This window comes from Ammodytes marinus (genome assembly GCF_949987685.1).
Source record: "Ammodytes marinus genome assembly, chromosome: 8".
Lineage (NCBI taxonomy): Eukaryota > Metazoa > Chordata > Actinopteri > Uranoscopiformes > Ammodytidae > Ammodytes > Ammodytes marinus.
In genome coordinates this window covers 18,274,646-18,296,354 of record NC_137212.1, presented here as the reverse complement: position 1 = coordinate 18,296,354, position 21,709 = coordinate 18,274,646, and the positions used below count along the sequence as shown (strand labels likewise).

Below are 21,709 nucleotides of genomic sequence, written 5' to 3'. Positions count from 1 at the left end.
GCAGCTAGCTTGGGCACCTTAGCCCCGGGGGTGTTGCTATCCCTGGCAGTGTCCACTCTTGTCTTGAGTATTTAAAATGAATAGAAATGCACATCCCTGGCTCTGGCATGCTAACGCAGCTAAAAGCTTGACAATGATGACAAGTAGTAGATTTGAAATTTAAGGAAACACACCTTGTGATTCTAACCAATTTCTCCTAGTCAGATTTACAGAATTGTTTTTTTACATTTTTTTACACAAACTTTATTCAACAGCCACTCTTTGTACTTTACCAGACTAAAACAAAGGTGGCCAGGCCTCAACTTGGTATTTCAATATGATCATCCCCGAAATATCTCAGTATATTCACCATTTCTTGTCAGCCAGTAGAAACAATATTCCTTGTCCTCTTTTTTACCCTGACCTCTCTGCCCCTCTGTATCTTCCTTTTCCCTTTCAAGCTGACAGTTCACTCTCATTTAGACCTCCATTATGCATTCCTGCCTAAGTTTACAAGACACATTGACAACAGAACATGTACAGACTCTCTCTCTTTCTCTCCACCCCCACCACTGTCTCTTCCTTTCTTTGAAGTATTGGAAGTGTCTTCCCCATTACTCAGCCCTTGCATTTTCCCCCTCCCATCTGATCCCTCACTCCCTCTCTTCATCTCTGTGAAGGAGTAAATGAAGGCAGAGGTCATTCCTCCTCTCCTTCTCCTCTCCTTCTAAATTGGCTGCTTGTAGCATCCATAGATAGCTGCAGGCATTTAAGCCCCCTGCTCCGGAGCACTAGCCAACACACTTCCTGCTCATTTGTGGCATTTCTGTCTCTTCAACCAGAGGCTTGTTTACCCACAGAGAGCAAGAGGGAAACCCTCATTATAAACTCTGCCAAGGTCATTCCAGTCTCTACACCAATCTGCCAGCTTCAACGCACACATGCAGTGTTAGTCAATCCACTCAAATGATTCAAACAACTGATGAAATTTATATGTATCCCTATTTTTATCTTATCCCCTCCATGTTGAGCATGGGGAAATTTTTCAGCAATTTTAATCACACAGTTTCCAAAGTCTTATCACCCCTATGTAAAATGACAAACTACCAATCGTAAAGCCATCATACCAACCACAAAGCAAAAGTCCTGTCTTTGTTTGAGTTTGATTGATGGAGTGACTGTATAAAGGTGTAACTGTATTTTTCTAGTGAGCCTCCATTTTCACCCCAACCCCCTGCCTACTCAAACCCTCACCTTCTAAAAGCAAAGTGTATGATGTTGACAGTGGGCCATGCGTCCCTCCCTCCCTGTGCTCTGCTCCATAGGGGTCGACGGAGACACAGTGGCGTCAGGCAGAGCTCCCACAGCTCCAGGGCTGGGCAGAGAAGGGATTGCTGACACAGCCAAAGATGGTAAGGAGACTACTGCTGCCAAATGACTGGCCCAGCCATTTTACACTTCCATGAAGTAATGTGATCTGATATTGCACTGTGCTTACATGAAAACGTCACTGGTTGTCGGTGATGCTGCTGCATGCTGACTGAGACAGTAGTTGGAACTGGAGCAGAGATAGATGGATGGCACAAAAGACGGACCCCAGGAAGGGACGAACTGGGGTTGCAAGGGTATAGGAAGGGGTGCAGAGTAGGGCCCGACCGATATATCGGCCGGCCGATTTAATCGGCCGATTATAGCACATCTCCGAAAATCGGCAAAATGGCCGCCGATTTTTTTTTTATAAATTTTTTTTTATTATTCCAGCAATCATGTTGAGTGAGATGCATTGCTGCCCCGGAGGTAGCCTTATAGCATATTAACAGCAGCAGCAGGTGTGTTGTAATACATTAGATTAATTCACACTTGACAGTTCCCCCTGACACCAAAAGCAGAGTCATTGGTCATCTCTTGACTGTTAATAGTAGTTGATATTACTATAGTTATTATATAGAATTTATATAGTGCTTTATTGGAGGTAATTCAAAGACACTTTACATCAAACATATATAAAATCATACTTATAGAAAAAGAAAACAAAATACAGACAAATTAAAGATATGGTTTGGAGTGGAGTCCGGTGTAATTATGCTTTCTTAAAGAGGTGAGTTTTGAGTTGACTTTTGAATGAGTTTATTTAGTCTGAGATGCTGATGTTTGGAGGGAGGGAGTTCCAGAGGGGTGGGTGCAGTTACATAAAATGCTTAATGTTCTGAGTTAAAAAAATGCGTCATGTCACTTTAGACATATTTGTAACACTTTATTTTTTTTTAGATAATGCATATTTCAATAAATAAAAAGTTCCTGTACACCTATTGACAGTAACAAGTATTTATATATATTTAAGGGTTCAAAAAAGATATTTTTTTCAATATATATTTATGGGATTTAAAAAAATAATAATCGGACGATTTAATCGTTATCGTAATTTTTCTTAGAAAATAATCGGCATCGGCACCCAAAAATCCATATCGGTCGGGCCCTAGTGCAGAGACAAGTGTAAAGCAATATTCAGCTGCTGAAGCATTCATACATTGTATTTATTTAAGGAAGTCTGTAAATTATGTTGCACTCTTACGGCTAAAAACGTGAATGTGTGGTTTTTATGTACATATTGCTTTTTGAGTATTTATACTTATCCGTTTAAAATCAATTGTGCTGCTTAGCCCTCATTAACACATGCAAAGCTGCACTCGTAGGCATTGACCTCTACAGACACTTGAGACGATTTCCTTTCGCTGTCACCCACATTCTTCTACATTGAGCACTCTAAGCCCTCATTAAAAATCAAATGACCTGGTTCCTCCCATGAACTTTGCTTTACATCAACAGTAGCTATAGCTACACTGTAGCTCAATGTATTATCCTTAAGATGCCAGTTTTAAGAATAACCATCAGGTATATTTCAACTTAATAGTATTAGTTACCATTCATTTTGAATTATATGCAACACAATCTCCTAAATTTGCTTTTCCTTCAACTGCACACTGTTAAATGTATTACTGTTATCACAGTTTGGGAGCCCAGTTCTGGCTCTGCCTACCCTGATAATCCAGACCTGCCCCTGGCAAATTTAAATTAGCTAAGCCTGTTGGACTGGACACAATCCATTGGAGCTCATTAACTATGTCGGAAATCAAAACGTTCTATCTGTTATGGGCGGGCCAGAGCCCTATGTATGGGGATCTGGGCGTAACCGGATGACGACAGTGCTGGCCATGCGCCGTCAAAGCCGTGATAGTAAACAGCAAAGATGGCTGCGGATACATTGTTTGAGTTTGAAGCGGCTTTGGCCTCGACACTTAACTATTTGGAAGACGGCACTCAAATCTTTCATTAGCAAGAAAGAGGAATTTTCTGTTTTGCCGACCGACCAGGTCAAAAGTTTCATTTACCAGTTAACCCCGCTGTTCGCTAAACGAACGGGGCTTAATAAGTCACCTCGATCATTGCTCTGATTGGTCGTAGTGCTATCCGATTGCGAGCAGTGGTATTTGAAATGCACACGTAGTTGTCGCCCCTTGAGTTGGTAAGGTATATTGATCACTGCCAGACCCACCCTTCTAGATGTGGGTCTGGATTTCCAGGCTAGGCTTTGGCTCTTCCATGAGTAGATTTATCAGTTGCAAGTGAAAGAAGCTTCATCTCGAGACTGAGTGCTGTGTGTTGTACCAGTCAAAAAACATGCTGGGAGTTATGTCCACACCACGAGGCTCCACAGTATGAGAGCATGGGCAGCCAGAGTGTGTAGAACCAACATAAATCGGACTGCTGAGCAGCACAAATGCTGGTGGGTAGGGACAAGGAGAGGAATATAATTTGCCACCGGGACTCTGCAGGTCTCTGTTAATTAGAAGCAGCCATTTTGGTGTAAAAACTCCTCGGAAAGCGTCCCATTGAGTTGAAAGTCTCTCTGACAGAATGGAGCTCAGCAGGGAATGTAAACAGATTTAATAAGGCACTCTCCAATCAACTCTGTTATGGCTAGATACTATTCTCTCCCTTGTCTCCGCTCTCTCTCCCACTCTGTCTCTCTCAGCCTGTCTCTGTAACTGTTGTGGTAGAGTAGTGAGTGAGTAGGAAAGGATACTGTCAAAAGAACAATTTGCATGCAGCTCTCATCTTGAGATCTTTTAGACATCTCCCTGTCTGTTTGTTTTTCTGGGCTTGGGCCATTGTTGTCTCTCTGTATGTGTGTCTGTTTGACTATGTGCTCTTCACTGCATATGTCACAGAATCTGAAAGCATAGAGGTGTGTGTGTGTGTGTGTGTGTGTGTGTGTGTGTGTGTGTGTGTGTGTGTGTGTGTGTGTGTGTGTGTGTGTGTGTGTGTGTGTGTGTGTGTGTGTGTGGTGTGTGCAGTTAGAGGAAAAGAATAACAGAAAATAAAATTAATTGCAGCGTTTCAAAGCCTGATAAGCATAAAAGCTTCAACACATATGGAGATAGAATTATTCCCTGTTTTAAGTCCTAAGGCTTCCTAAACTCTGTTCATCTCATCAACAGAACTGCACAACATTTGACTTTCCGTTATCATCTTTTTGAAAACAAACAGTTTTAAACCTACCTACTTCAATTCACTTTCCTCACAAATTCAGTCATGTATATCTCGCATATACATTTATGCTTGTTACAAGTTGTGTTGCACCACACTAATGTTGTGTACACATCAGTAGTCTTCAACAGAAAATAATAATAGAAACACATTTTTAAATAGTATATTGATATTTTTATTAGTGGTATATGTTCAGTTACCAAAGCGTTATTTATCGGCCTGCTGTTTCATTTATCATCACCTCTGCTTACCACTACATGTAGGAAGATAGATAAAAGAAAAGTGATTACAGGCCCAGAAGTACACACATGTTGTAAATGTCTGAAATGGTATTCAAAACTATTTCTGGAAAACTGAATTCTTTTAATTCAGCTTTGAGTTATATTATTAGCACACAGGTCCAGTCGTTTGATAATCCAGAAATAGAGTGAAATACGACTTGCGTGCCGTTTCTCCTTTGCTAAAACCAGCCCTGCTTCCGTGTGCAGCCTGTCTGCGTGTACTTAAGAATAGTTAAAAATAGACTGAGCTGAATAGGGGATAGGAAGGGATCTGAGTGATGCCTTTAAATTTTGATTGAACCAGATTAAAAAATATTTGCATCTTAATATGGGTTTCAACATGTTAGGAGATTAAAGTGCTTGTGCATCAACAGGATGTTATCTTGGACATGGACTGGCCTTTTTCTAGGGATTTGCTATTGCTCACTGTGGCCCTTTATGCATACAATTGGAATCTAAATGACCTCAGGATCTATTATCAATGCAAGGGGACGCTGCAAGACATTGAAAAGATAATGTATAGATACAGCAAACATTCTGTCAGCCGTCAGTTTACAGTCTCTTAGTCTGGTCAAGCATAAATCGAGACCTCAGAATGATGTTCTCTATACTTTTGTAACAGTGCATCCATTTTCTTTTTTCTGTTTCACCTTCCCATCATTTAGTGATTAGATTGAGTCGTCTGTCCCTCCATTTGGAAAACACTGACACCCAGCTCAAGCACACTCGCATACATACTGTAGGCAACAAAAGCCATTCATTTGGTCGAACAAATGTTTTTTATGCAAATGTATGAATAATTTGACTTAACACATCGCTTTTGTTGGGGAATAATGTTCGCTCAGAATTGGCATTTGTACCTAATATATATCAGAGTGCTCTGGTAGAAAAGCAAAGTGCAACCTACCTCCCTCCTCCTCACTTTGTTTCACTGTTTCCTCACACTTACAACAAGGTCACAGTTTCTTTTTCTACACTTCTATCTTGAGGTGCTCCCCGCAAATGCAAAGACTTCTGTCACAGCAGCAGCATCAGCAGTCAAACAGAAAGATGGAGGACTGCCCTCTTCATACAAACCTAAGCAGCTTTTAGATAACCATTCAGACATGCCTCTTACCATTGCCATTTTAGGGTTCAGCAATGTTTTGATAAAAAATGACGAAGATGCACTGTGATGCAAACATTGTGATATGACACAAATATCATAAAATGATCGATATGATTACATGAAATTTGTTTTCCACCCATTTGATCCTTGGTGATCGCATGACTCTCATTCCTTTTAGACTTCTTTCAGAGTCAGCCATTTCAGAATGATGCACATTGAGTATTTTATTGATTCAGAAATGATTCATAAATCATAAGAAAATGCTAGGTACAAAATGACACTGATGCAAAATCCTGTAAATCCAAATCCAAACCAAAATCTGGCAAAATCTCTAACGGTGGACTTTTTTTCGTTATGTCATACTATCATATGCCATATTATTATCCGAACACATTTTGAAATTTCATTGTTCTGGTTTGCTACTATAACATTTGAATCCATGTCAGTTAGAATGGCAAGAATGAATTGTATGGCAATGATAGACTGTGCAAAGCTTGTTAAAAGTATCTCCAAAGTGGTATCTGAAAATTAGAACCTTAAAAAACCCTTTTCACCCAAGCTTTTAACCTCGCTTAATGCACCTAAAGTAAAGCTTTTACATTTACATACATATAACAGGATACAGAAGCCTTTGCTAATGAATGCTATCTCACTCTCCTCCTCTCCCCCTGATTACCCTGATCCAGATCATCAGTAACATGGAGGCTCCAGTGACAAACGGCCCCAGCGGAGGCAACACAGCCAACGGGCCGACCTCCAACAGCCGCGGCTGCCCCTCGCCCATGCAGACGGGCCCATCAAACGACGACAGCAAGACCAACCTCATCGTCAACTACCTGCCCCAGAACATGACCCAGGAGGAGTTCCGCAGCCTGTTTGGTAGCATCGGAGAGATCGAGTCCTGCAAGCTGGTCCGTGACAAGATCACAGGTACCGAATCCAGTAAGGAAGACCGATGTTGAAGAAAATTATCTGCTTAGACTTCATAGAAACTGTGGTGTTTTTTTAATTGTGTTCGGTTTTTTCAGCCAATGCAGGAACGTGTACAGTATTTCACTGAAGTACAAACACGAAAATAAAAAATAAGTGAAGTAAATTACTAGATCACACACAATTACAAGTACAGAGAAATCAGAATATAATGTAGTATGCCGTGTGTGAACATTGATGATGAATTTCCACAAAAGCTATTTCCCTTAAAGAGAGAAGTGGTGGAACAGAGCCAACTATAGTGAGCTCCCCTAGATCTGCAAGGGATTTAGTTGCTTGCTTGTATTCTTACAATTTTAACTGGTTTGATCCTGTGTCTTTATGACTATACTTCCTATTTACTACAGTACAACACCCTGCTTTCATATTTGCCTTCATGAAAATTTGGCAAGAATATAAAAAAAGGAAATTTGGTATATGCGATAAATGACTGTGTGTGTGTGTGTGTGTGTGCGTGTGCGTAACAAGCGCTGTGACTCTGCAATGCAGCAAAGTGCCACATGTTCTCCAGAGGTGTTTAAATTAAGCAGCACTTCACGGTGCTAATCATGGCTGTAATCTGGGCGTAGTGGCTGTGTGGGTGGCCATACAGCAGATGGATCAGGGGGCTGGGGGGAGCGGTGATGCTCTGTGATAATGCTCCATAATGGCTTTCATTTTAGATCCTACTTACTGACACTCTTCTCCTGATAATCTCATTAAAGAGCACCAGGCAGGCTGGCAGTCTACATCACCAAGCCATTCCCAGATATAGTAGGCATCAGGCAAGGCGAGGAGAGTACACAACACACACGCATACAGATATATATATGCGAACATTATCACAGAATTAGATTCCCTGTAATAGATTAAGTAGAACCCAAAGGCCAATATCGATGGCAATTTGACTGTAAAGATGAGGCATCCAACCAACCAATCCATTCCTGCCCCTTCTGTTCTCTTGTTCTTTGAAGCATATTCCGCAGCTCTACAACACCTGTTTAGGGCCATCTTCATGTTCCTCTGTAATGGGCCACAAAATGGAGCCTGAGAGTCAGATCCACCAGGATAATGGAGGATGGTTCTGTACAAAAATAACACTAGGATAGCACATGCTATCATCATCATCACCATGTTCTCTCCCCGCCCGATTTTACCCTCAAGTGTGATTTGCCTAGCAGCTTTTGAGGAACCAAGCTAACAGCAAATATTTGGCGAGCGTTTTAAAAAATCAACAGAATTGCTGTGAACCTGCTCGGGCCCTGAATGGTGAATGTGAGAGAGGTAGGAATGTTTGTTCCCTCACTTCTAAAAGCATTTAGGGTACTTCTCTACTCTGCACCACACGGTCTCTCTGTTGACTTAGCATCAACGCAAAAAGTTATAAATAAATCCTGCCCTCCCTCCATCTCCCACTGTGGTGTATGCAGGTTTTCCTATCCCATGAGTGCAATTTCCCCATGCAAACTTTTAGGCTAACAAAGCACAGATCCCTTCCTCAAACAAGGAATGCCAAGAGACTTTATACTCTCTAACAGTCATCCAAATCGTTAACAGACTTAAGCCGGGTTTGCATGGGAGGGCTGGGGGAATGGGGGTAAAGTGAAAGATGGTTGGAAGAGTAAAGAGAACACCATTTTTGAGGCCAAGTTATCAACATGTATACCTATCTATACTATATATGTGGTAAATAGCAATCATCAACTGGGGCCAATTCACATTTTTATCTGGATTTTTCAGTAAGTTATGATTATGGGAGGAAAGTATATTTTTGTCTAAATTTCAGAAATATCTTGAGGATAGTTTGAGTGCTGTAGCTATACATTATTCACGTCAGAATATTTGGACCTTCTATTATATTATGTAGTATGAGGAGTATAGAAAATAGTTCAAGAATTTGAATAAATCGACTGACCAAAATGTCAAAGCATAAAGTTGGATAATAGAATCAATATTTTATCATTACAAAATGTAAATATTCTGTCAAAACCAAGAGTAACAGTAGTTACTCTTTATGTTGTACAGTATATCGAGTCAGCTCTACTATTTCAGATCCAGACATAAGCCTTCACTTTGACAAGCTTTGTCAGTATTTGCTTGCTTGCATCTCACAATATATTTCCAATCAGTGTTTGCGGCTTGACCAACCAGTGAGTTTTTGCTGACAAGGTGTGAGCACATGAGCTTCTCAAAGATAGGGGAGACATACATGTCCTCAGCTTCCTGTGGACTTGCTCTTGTCAGCTCCAGTGATGCCAGCGTGGCATGACGCTCGGGTTGGTGCAGGCAGGCGTAGACACTCCAGCTCCGTCTGTCAACCTGGCTGACTTCCGCTGTTTGAAGAGGCACCTCTGGGTGTCTCTCTTGCTCCCTGTACGTCTGCCAGCTTGCCTACCTTTCTACCCGTTCGCCTGCTTGGACAACTTGCTCTGCCCGGTGCTCTCATAACACGGCAGGTCAATCTTTTATTTAAGGCTAGCTTACACGCACCTGGCTGCAGCCCACACACACTTGTACATTAGACCTAGTCCTGAGAACTTCCTGTCTGTATGTGTACACATGTAAAATATATCTTAAGCATTTATTTGTTATTTGTATTAAGTGTCTATACAGTAGTAGTTTTATATTTTTCCTCCTTACACACAGGCAGAAAAGAGGTTAAATATACAGTACAACATCTTTATGAAGAGCATTATGGCTTTGAGACACTATGCACTATAGATGGTTCCCCTTACAGAGATCTCAGTCTTTTCTTCCTTTAAAAAGGAAGTAAAGTTTCCTAATGGAGCTTGGAAAAATCCTTGTGGACCTTGTGATATTCTGAATAAGCAAGCATGAACATCTACATATTCCCAATGTATGCCCTGTGTCTGTTCTGGCTGCTTGTGTTAGCTTTTTGCTCAGGTAGTCAAAGCCTTTGCTTCTTGCCAGCTTGCAGCAGCAAACTTAATCGCCTTTTAGTTGTGGGAGCTGCATTTTTTTTTCGGTTTATGCAGATTGAATCATTTCATCTCTACATCAAACCCTGTAAAGGCATCAGCCCAAAGCACACTGACTGAAGCCTTTTGTGCACACTGCTCTAGTCACCTTCCATGTGTTGGTTTTGTACATGGAATCTAGGGAGCTGATGCAAATCATAGTGACAATGTAGCAAGCCAAGCAGATGTTGGCTATGAAAAATAGATGGACTGTGATGTCATCTGTGGAGTAGTTCAAGCCAGAGCACCTCTGACAGACAGCAGCAGCTTCAGTACCATGTGAAAGCCTACTGCGAACCCAATTCTTACATAAGGACAGGTACGCCTTATTCATACACCATAAGTGCAAAAAAATATCTTGAGTTTGCTGGATTTGGCATGCCTTGCACGCACAGGCCTGTGGTTCATACAGCACACTTCCATTAGTTTCATTGCAGTTCCATCTCTGTTATGGAACATCAAGTGCACCCACAAATATTGCAAACATAAAATATGCATCTAACCCTAATATGCAAGGACAGACGGGTGGAGCTTAGCTCCTGCACAAGGTATGTCAGTCTAACATGAGATAGATCAAATATTCACCATATAAACCTCAGTTTACCCACAGCTCTTTGTTGCTACTGAAATATACATTGACAAGACACTCAGAAGCAAAGCTGATTCTCTTTGTACTTCATATTGCAAGCCAAGCTGTTTTTACATCGATACTAGAGTGATGGGACAAAACTGTAAAATTCCTCTTATGGTCTCAGGATGAGACCTATTTACACCATCCAAACACCTAAAAAACAACCAAATATTATGCTGTTATTTTTGGTGACAACAATAAATTTTTTCAATTCCTTACTGAAATTGTGCCAAGGGAGATCTGGTGCAGTGTTTGTATCTTACATAGCTGCTGCATTTATCTGAACCTGAAACGGGCTGAAGGCTGACGATATGAACCACGTTGACAGGAAAATAGATGAAAAACAGATTGGACATGTCCAAAGCCAGGTATTAAGAGAGCTGCCAGGCTCATTAATGTTTCAGAGAATGTCTCTGCTCTTATCACATGGCCTCCTCCCTCTGCTTGGGACCCAGACGTGGACATCCTTGGAGCTGTTTGCTCCTCCTTCAACCCTCGCTTCAGATTGCCTCTGTCCCCTCTCATTCCACTCTTGAGTGCCCTTTACATGGAACACACAGGTGAGGAGTATTCCCCCTGTGCCAGCTTCAGATCCAGAGTCTGAATGTGCCTCAGGGCCGGTGCCTTGCCTTCCGACCCTCCCCTCTGAGTGCACTGTACCCGGCCAGGAGAGAGCCAGTTAGTCCCATTGTCCCCAACAACAACATGTGTGCTGCAATGCTGGTGGTGGATGGCTTAAGCCTTAGGGTTTAGGTCTGCTCACCCAGAAGGAGTCTAAGCAGGTACTGTAGGATAGGCTCCACAATGTCTGACGTAACAGGGTTCTCTGTCTGTCAGCTTGCATTGAATTTCTCAGCTGCACCGCCAGCCAACCAGCCCACACACTGCAGGCTGCAGTCCGTTGGCCCGAAGGCTCAGGGAGCCACCATGAGGGGGTGGCTTACGTGTGTGTGTGTGTGTGTGTGTGTGTGTGTGTGTGTGTGTGTGTGTGTGTGTGTGTGTGTGTGTGTGTGTGTGTGTGTGTGTGTGTGTGTGTGTGTTTGTCCCTGAGCTTCTACGTGGGCAAGTGTGTGGCTATGTGTGTGTGTGTTGGTGGAAGCAGGAACTGAGAGTGGGAGCCTCCAGCCTGCAACAGTGGCTGCTACCTTGGCAACCCAGGAGGGAAAGATGTGTTGAATGAGTGAGTGGGTGAGGGATCTACAGTAGATGCATGTGTGCGGGGGACGTGGCTCTGTTTATGAATTTAGTTATTTAAACGGGCTGAATATATGCCACATTATATGCTCTGACTACTGCTAGTATTTGAGGATCTGTGGTATTTTGTTCTGTATGCCTTTATCTTTTTGCAAAGTTACTAAACTCCCTCTCCACTATAGCGTTGAACTTCTTTAGGAAAGTGAAGCGTTTTTGACATGAAGCTGGTGACAGGGTACCGTTTCAAATGATGGGTGCTGCTGGCCCATCAAAAAATAGAACTACCTCAAGTTGCTGCAGCAGCAAGGGGCTAAACGTCAGAGGATGGAGGCAGTGGGTGTGAAATATTTATGTTGACATTTGTAAATGTTTCTTCTCCCCTCTGCCTCGTCTCAAAATGTCGCTAAATTCAAGACAGACCAAAGAGATTGGTCTGTTTCCGGGGAGAAGGAGCTGGTCCTCTCAAGGTGTGTTAGTATCACAGGGTCATAGCAATGATGATCCCTGCAAGCTGCAACTCGCCCTAACCCCTACTGATGCTTCTGACCACCAATGACTTCTGAATGACAGACTCCACTACTGACAGGGTGTGAAATTGTTGAAACAGCTAGATATATTTTATAGATTAAGGTACCTTAATTTCTTTGCTTTGTGATATTGCGTCAGATTAATGCAGGACTTCTTTCTCAATTTGTGTGGCAGCATGTAAGACACAAGTTTTATTAAATAAAGACACAGCAGTTGTATCACCATCACATAATAATGTTCAAGTAATAGTATGTGTTTTGTTATCAATAGTGTCAGCAGTTCAAATTCTATTTTTGATAAATAGCTCACACTTTTAGTATAGAATAATAACAATATATTGCAGGGAGGTGCAAAGTAAAATAGAGGTTTCTTGCAGCTATGTGTTTCATTTGGCATAGCTACCACTCTAGATCAAAGAGTCTATAGTGTGTTCTGTGAGAGCCTTGTCTGATGCCAGCAGGAGATGAAGATGCTTTCATGTCTGCAGTACAGGCCTCTTAGTCACATAATACAACAAAAAGGTACAAAATAATGACAGGCAATATGCAACTGGAGTCACTTACACTGTGTTTCTTATTGCATATGATTGTATGTCTACCCTACTGAGCCCCTCAGTGTCCATTAAAATGTTGAATATATGTCTGTAAACTCGTGCTTTTGTTGTGATTATGTATGTACCTATATGTGAGTTTTCATTTTCTAGTGTGTGTGCACAGAAAGGGGGAAAAGAGAGGTGGAATTACATACTGGGGCCAGCAGAAAGGACACCTGCTTGAAGTACACTCATTTTCTCATCTCACACATTGGGCAACCTGCTGCTCCTCAGGAAACAAATAATGGCTTTAGTCACAACACCTCGCTAACACACAAAAGAGCTATTCCCTAGAAATAGCAGTGATTTTACCACTGAATAACATACCTCTCTCTCTCGATACAATTCATGTCAGATTATACCAAGGGTCTGCCAAAAGAGTGTGGGTGGGTCCAAATAATCCCCCACCTCCTCACTCCCCAGCCCCATGTGGTTCATCAGTTAGTAAAACCGGACATGACATTACAATAAAAGCATTTGAGTACTGTAGTGGTTAAAAAGAAAATAATACTTTAATATCAGTAACAGAGAATAGATTCTTAGATTTATATACGTTAACCTGACATTTTATTGTATTTAAATGTTCTATTTCTATTCATTAGCTTTTAAATGTTTTATTTCTATTAATTCGCTTTTCTAATGTGTTTTATGTATTTTAATCTTGCCCCTGTAAAGTACTTTGAGTGGCCTTGTGTCTGAATTGTGCTATATAAATAAACTTGCCTTGCCTTGCCTACGTCATACAAATTCCACTTGGGAACATTCTTTATTGCAAGACCCCTGCTATCATTAAATCTACATACTATTTATTAAGAAGACAGTTTTCATTTCCACTGAGCGTTGAGTTGTTACAAGTAACTGTTGTAGAATGTTCACAACTGGCACTGTAAGCAGCTGACGAATCAAAGCAAATGAATATCTAACCTCATTAAAAGGCCATTATCAAAAGCAATGCATCATTTGGGTTCTTGGTTTTAATTGACAATTAAAATATATAAGTTAATGTATCCATTAAGCTAATTGATCAGCACAAGCACAGATTTTTCTGTTAGCTACAACCCCATTAGAGGCCATTTATCATGCATTTTTAATAGCTTCTCTATAATGCAGTACTTTCTCAAGTTATTTTTCTGTAACTCTTAAATACCAGACTCTTCAAAGGGTTGATTCGCGTGACACAACTATAGGAGGTACACATATTATTAGGCCATGTCTCCTACACTTTTCTTTTCTGTCCAACAGCATTTCTAGCCTGGTCCTACCAGACCATCATACTGCATTTCATTTGTAAATAAGGTCTGGAATCGCTCAATTGACAAACGTTAACTCACTTGAAGACGGGTGTCTGTTAAAGTTGAAAACTATTGGATCTGCCCAGTGCCATTCTGGATCATGCGCCAGTGCCACTCCCTCCGTTTGCTGATTGGACTGCCAAAAAGCTGGCGGAGAAAACCCACTAATATACCGCAGGCCCAGACTGACTACTGTAGGGAAATGAAAATTGAGCGGAAGTACGTAGGAGAGTGGTGCCAGGCTACAGCATTTCCATAACCCTATGTTAATTTTTTTATGAGTGTTTTATAAGCCTTAATTTTTAAGACATTCAAAGGTGGGGCTATAATTTACAGCTTTAGCAATATCAATATTAATTTCATCTTAACTTAACTATAATATATGTATGTTGACTAATGTATTGTTGAGCAGACTGGGCCTTATCCCTACTGCTTTCCAATAGGACAGCATGCTAGGTTAAATGATGCTGAGACATTTTTAACTGCATCTAAACTGTGCTTAATCGTGGTGTGTTGAGCTGTAACAGAGCAGGGCACTGTGGCGGTGTGATCCAAATACAGGCAGCATGCAGGGCTCATCCTGCTGGGGAGTATAGAGGTGGACAGAGCAGGTGTTGTGACAGGCTGAAGCCAACCAGGCTGCCTGCTGCCTCTGCATGCATGCTGTAGCTTACATACAGAAGGCCTCTTACAGTGATGATTGTGCTTATTCACTAAATAGTTTAGAAACTATAGTGTCACACACACACACACACACACACACACAAACACACACACACACACACACACACACACACACACACACACACACACACACACACACACACACACACACACACACACACACACACACACACACACACACACACACACACACACACACACACACACACACACACACACACACACACACACACACACACACACACACACACACACACACACACACACACACACACACACACACACAGAGATGCATCCACTGGTTAGCTGCCAGCCACTCCTCAATGTCCTGCTGCGGGAAATACTTTACTGTGCGTGTTTTTGTTTGTGTGTGCCTCTGTGATTGAGTGATTATATGTTTACTTGTGTGCATGTGTGTGTGCGTTTGTGCATGTGTATATATGTGTGGTGCGTTGGCGTCCAGGCAGTCTGGCGATGACTCCCTGCTGTTAACTGCTCTGTAGCAGGCTGGATATAGTGGGTAGAATCCCCTCCCGGAGGTTTTCCTGATGCTGCAGGCAGATGTCTCCCTCCATCTCCCCTCCTCCCCATGCTCACCTGGGGACCAATGCCAGACAGCGAGCCTCGCTCACACCCTCTTCCTTCCAGCCCTGGAGGCCCCAAGTTTTGCCAAGGAGAGAGTCAAAAAGAGAGTGAGGGCGGGCAGATATGCCAGTAACAGCTCAAGCTCCCCATGCATACAACATACAAATTCAACTGAAGTGCATACACACAAACTTACATAGATACAGCCTTATTAACATGTACACAACTGCTGAATACCACATTCATCAGGCCTGTAATCAAAGTAAATACATTATTACAATGGTTGCAAGGGTTTATTCCATTACTGGCTCACATGTGTGCATACCCAAATACGCATAGCCACACACACACACACACACACACACACACACACACACCCACCCACCCACCCATAAAGACCCTCAACCTACACTGAGGCTGCCCCCCGCCACACAGCAGCAGCATCCATGGCTGCCAGTTTGGCCTCATTTGGCTGTCTGGACTACTCCATGAGTGCTAAGAGTCTTGGTACCGTTAAGCACCAACCAGCCCATCTCGATTGCCCTGCATGAGTGCTCTTCCCCAGCACACTTCATTTCCAGCTAACCTTCTGGTAGCTGCGCTTGTCGAACCTCACATTTCATGTTGAAGATGAGGGAGAGGGGTGAGGAAGGTGATGGGAAAGTGGGAGGCGAGGGTGGGAGAGATGGCGAACACCGGAAAGGAGCGCTACATGCAGCAGGCTGTCAGCTGTTTCACCCATCTGGAATTTAAACAGTGTAAATTGAAAACATGCCCATATGAACAGGTTGACATTTTGCAGTAAACATATTTATTCAGGGGAAATACTTTTTTTGTCTGCATACTATTCAATACTGGGTCATTTAGAATACGTTTTTGTGGCCCTTTTTTGGTTTATTGGAAAGCTACATTTATGTGTTTTTATGTCAAAGTATGAGTTGCCAAGCGCTCTCTTTTCTCCTCTTTATTTGTGGACTCGTCTGTGTGTATACTTTACATTTTAATTAATACTTATTTCATCTTAGAATTACAATACAGAGAAGACAAAGATTGATTGATTTATAGCAATACTATATTTTATATTTGAACTGACAAACCTGATGTCAGCTGAGAGTCAGAGAGGAGGAGAAGGAAGACAGGAGGGTTCATTATAAATAGCAGAAGTCTCTTCAGGATGGCAGGTTTTTAATTAACAATAGGGAGCGTCTGATAATCCACAGTTAATCCAAAGGAGAAGAGGGAGGAGAGGAGAGAAGAAGTGAAAATCATCAGCTGTTTGATGTTAGGACGACAAGTCCCTCCTGGCCCTTTCCACCGCTCTCTGCTGAGCTGTTCCGCGCTGTGATATCCATAGCCCAAATGTATTTATTTTGTGAAACAGCCGTGCTCCATATTTTGTGATTCACTTTGTCTCTGACTAACCACTGTCTGTTCCCATTAGAGTTAATATGTGCACGCCGCTCCTCTTAAACTGACTGAGGTTCTTTGTGCTAGTGTGTGGCGTTAGTGGTTGGGGGCTGTTTGTGGAATACTAGCTGACTGAAGGCCCTGATGGCTGGAGGCATCCTCTGAAAGTCCTACGCCTGTTGAAAGGCTTGATCTGTCGGGGAAACACTGGGAGATGTCAGGCCTGCTTCACACTCAAAGGGAGTCTGCTTTCTAAGACACTTTGAGTTGAGAGGGAAATGGGGGTGGTATTTTCTCTCTTTTTCCCACAGCTACAAAGACAGCAATAAACATGTTGTTTGTACTTACTGATACTTTATTTGCCGGGGCATTTCAGGGAGAATTTGAGATTAATTTCTGATATCTTCTAGGCATTCATTCGTTGACACCTCTATCTTGAGCAGCTTAGAATAAATGCATCAGTTGAAGAAAATTCCCTGAAGCTGTGACATCAAAAATGTAACAATCAACCAATAAGGATCAGAGTCAAGACGCATTCCCTATTTAATACGATTAGCATTTTCTCATAAATGATAATTTTGAGTATTAATTGAGCAGAGTAGCGAAACAGTCCCCCAAAAGGTAACACAATACCTGGTGAAAGGCCATCTCATTCCTTACATATTGTATAGTACACATCAGCAGGGTAGTGGCCACAGAACAGGCTTCACACGACGCAATGTTGAGAAAAGTCACACCAGGACTCTGGTTGCCCCGGGCAGGAGTCCCTGTGATCTTGTCAGTATTGATGAGAGTTGATATAAAGGATTTTCCAGGAAAATATGTATTATGATGATACCCAGGAGGGGGTATCTATGGATAGGAGCAAAGGCTTGGTATCATTTTCAGTTTGAGAGGGGTTAAATGTACTACGGATCAAACACTGGTCAACAAATCATATTACTGAGTTGTCGAAATGTAACTTTAGCCATTTCCATTGTACTATCAACAATTTCAAAACCATAGTTTGTGTGTAATACGTTTCCACCATTGCAAATTTAAACCTATATAAAGTGTTAAACCTTATTTCCTGATGATGACTGCATTTGAAATCTGTAATATTGATGATGAGTATAGATTGAATCAAATTACAGAAACTTATTGTATCGAGATAACATTTTAAATCTTTTTCTTTCCCTCTTTCTGGCATTTCAGGACAGAGTCTGGGCTACGGCTTTGTCAACTACATTGATCCAAAGGACGCAGAGAAAGCCATCAACACGTTAAATGGACTCAGACTTCAGACCAAAACAATCAAGGTAACTGACACCTCGGACAGCTAGACAAGTCTAATTATAACACAACGTAATTGTTTCCATTTCATTAACAGGTAAATATTTTAAAAAGGCATCACTTCAAAACAGCTGGATGATAATTAATAAAATCCCAATTGTTTAAATAAATTTGTAGCGGTCATACTAAAATCTCAGGCAGCTTTTTTCCATTTCAAATTAATATTAGAAAGTGAGGATGGTTGTATATGAGCTGGAGGGCAAAATGCCAATTACATACATACACTTCAAAAATTTAATTAAAAAAATATCTAAATCAAAAGGACACAAAGTTTATGACTATGGCTGATATGCTAATTCATTTTTAAATGTCCAAATGTAAAAGGAGAGATTATATATACTGTGTATATCTATCTTCCACCGGATCTTGTTGTCCCCTCTCTTATCCTTTACTATCAACCCCTCTGCACCGTGCCTGCAGATATGCCGTTGCTTTTAAACCGGGTAGTAATCTGTTGCTCTGTGGTAATCCCTTGATTCTCACTTCCTGTCATTTGATCTAATGTAATCTAATCTAATCCAATGTAATCTAATATGGGAAATCCCTGTGAGAATCATTCCATTCCCTACACAATGTGCGCTGCCTGGCTGCTGTCCGTTCAGCACAGCATACTTGCTCGTTTCATTTATGCTGCACAAAAATGTACATAGAGAGTCATACGTGATTTGTGTGTGACATGTTGAATGTATTTAGATTTTTTTTCGCGTGTGTTATATGTTATTGAATGCGTGTGTACATGTTCGGTTTGATTGGCGTGGGATCCGTGCTAGTTGGATGTGTTTATTATTGATTTGATTTGATTTGATTTGAATATTTTATTATTGTGTCACGCATTAGCATGCCCAGCCCACAAGGGTTTACAAGACACCATTATAAAACACAGACAGACCAAAAACCAAAAATAGATGCTAAACAATGCTAACATTAACGATATAAACCATCCTGACGTTTCATCCAGGCTTTAGTCACAAAAGAGGCCAACTTATAAACATTAAAGGTAAACAAACATTCCATCCTGACATCATCATTACTCCAAAATATTTCAGGGTTTTGAGCAAACAGTTCATTTACAAAAGGTACTCTCAGTTCATCATAAAAGGGACAGTATAAAAGAAAATGAGATTCATTCTCCACTTCTCCTAGATCACACAGTTCACACAGTCTCTGTTCCTCTGGGATATTCTTAAATCTGCCGACCTCAAGTGCCAGGGGAAGGATTCCCATTCTTAATTGGGCAATCAAGGATCTCTGATTTCTTGGTAAATTTGTTTTAACATATAATTCGGTTTCATAATTATGCTTGATCTGGATATATGTCCGTAATTTTGGTTTTAACATTATATCATTTAACCATTTTTCATTGGACGCGACAAGTAACTTTTTTCTAATTTTGTTGATGCTGCATGATAAATTATTTCTATAGATATACTGAAAATCGGCTTCTTCCAAGACAGCTTGAATCTCTGCAGCCCATGGAGAGTTCTGAACTTTACTCCAAAGGAAAACGTTCTTATTGATCCTGTCATCTGACATATTAATAAAACGATTCCACAGTCTAATCATATCATCACAGTACATAAATTACCTTATTGTAACATACCCTCGGTGATGTAATTGTAAAAAGACGCACGTAGTCCGGGCATTTTGGCTGAATAGCCTGGGCGCGGTTACTCCCTGTATTACGGGAGCCAGTAGGTTCATGACGCTAATAAAGGGGGAGCGTCATGTCAATATGGCAGCTTCCTGGGTTTGTAAACAGTGCCGGGACTCGGCAGCGTGCGGGGAAGCCGATCCGTTGCACACAGAACTCGGGCTGGGCCGGTGGGTTCGGGCTCGGGAGGCGCTTGTTGACGCCAGTTCCCTGCAAACTTACTGCAAGGAAGAGATGCTATGTCACTGTTTTCCCTGTCCATATGATACAAATTAAAGGAGTATATGATGTACACTTGACTTGCCTTTATTACTACTATAGATTCTTAAAGTCCCGGGTGTTACATTATTATTGGTGGATCAGTGTCTAAATGTTTGCGTGTCGTCAATACGCACATGTACGTTCTAGTCATTGTGAGCTACCGTTTCAAAAGAAGGCAGGGATCTCACTGAGCAAAGATTACAAGGGTTTGGCTTTACAGAAGCACACCTCTTAATACATGAGCAATACAATACTAAGTAGGTGAACAAACAGGGAGACTAAAGTGAGTATAGGAGTTTTCAATATAAGGGCTGGAAAAAGTTGAAGGTCATTTATGTACTGTGAAATTCATCCGTTCTTTATTGAGTGTAGCAGTCTTCACAGATTTCCCTCTCACACTCTTATGACACAAAAGGTTGCCTCAATTTGTTCCTGAGATAAAGGCGGTCTTCATAATGACAGAAGACAACTCTGCATCTCTGTCTGGCGCTATCACTCTTTCACGCTTCATTTCTTCCCTCCCACTAGCCTATTTCCTCACTTTCTCTCTCCACAACAGACTGAAATACCCTTAAGGGCAACAACGTAAATTAGAAGGCAGCACGGTAATTCTAAAATTAAGTTTGGCATTTTTTGATGTCACACCCTTCCCACTCTCTGCCACTTGTGAGGAAACGATTGGCCCAGAGATTCAAATGCTCTCAGGCGATGTGTCTCTCTGTAGTGTGTTTGAAACGGTTTCGCTGCTGCTGTTTCCTCCGACATGACACCTCACATTTAGTCAACGATGCTGCTTTGCTACTGAGGCGCGAGGGGAAGCAGCATGCCAGAGGTGAGAGTATCTCACAGTGGCATGCATGGCACGTAATCTCACATACTTTTTTTGAACTTTAAACACACACACACACACACACACACACACACACACATATTCCTGTTTCACACATGCACCACTCCACACTTGTACACAATACCGCTCACAGCTTGAGGAGGTGTTGATGGATTAGACATCTGGAGTTGGCTGACAAGGAGCGAAAATGAGGGAAAGCTGCACAGCGAAGAAAAGAGGAGCAAAAAGAGGCAGAATCTGGGAGAGAGAGAACGGTTCAGAGAGGCAGCATTGCAGGAAAAGGGAAAAAGCCAGACAGTGAGAAGTAGAGAGAGGCAGAGAGGAAGAGGAAGATGCAGGAGCCGAGCAGAGACGCCACAGAATAAAACGTGTGAAAGAAAAGTGAGACATGGGGTTAGCCAGCTGTTCCAGATAGCATTCTCTCACCGTTGGAGCTCAGCAGGATTCCCCTGCTGTTGCTCAAGGATATGACTGCATTTATACCCCATATTTGCCTGACTTTAACCTTATTTGATGGCGAATGTCTCCACATGTCAGAGGTAATGAAAGCACTGCCAGGGAAAGCTGATTCAGTCAGCAGCAGTAGTAATAGGATTCATGCAACTATTGCAGTGAGTGAAATTGGGTCTACACATCAGGAAAATGTTTGACAAGTGAAAGGTCACTGGTAGGGAGCTACTGCTGGGAGCTGCACAGCAAAGTATAACCATTCATTTAGTTTTTCGCCATTTGCACCATTAAAGATGACATTCACACGCAGTATATTCTAGGTAGAAGAAAATTGACTTCGAAAGCAATGCACTTCTATGCATGCAAATAGACTTTTGTATATGTGTGTC

At 41.7% G+C, this 21,709-nt stretch overlaps 1 protein-coding gene across 8 annotated transcripts in view; it reads left to right on the top strand.

Moving 5' to 3' along the window:
• Positions 1–21,709, top strand: part of elavl4 (ELAV like neuron-specific RNA binding protein 4) — a gene marked incomplete at both ends in the record, with an annotated part of 73,651 nt that overhangs the window by 31,609 nt on the left and 20,333 nt on the right. For 5 of the 8 annotated variants that reach the window (XM_080032658.1, XM_080032657.1, XM_080032656.1 and 2 more), the window contains 3 exons: positions 1,305–1,391; positions 6,603–6,846; positions 17,971–18,074. In XM_080032658.1, the coding sequence (XP_079888784.1) occupies positions 1,305–1,391; positions 6,603–6,846; positions 17,971–18,074 (435 nt within the window). The remainder of the gene's footprint in view (positions 1–1,304; positions 1,392–6,602; positions 6,847–17,970; positions 18,075–21,709) is intronic. The other 3 variants (XM_080032661.1, XM_080032660.1, XM_080032659.1) reach the window with 1 other exon arrangement.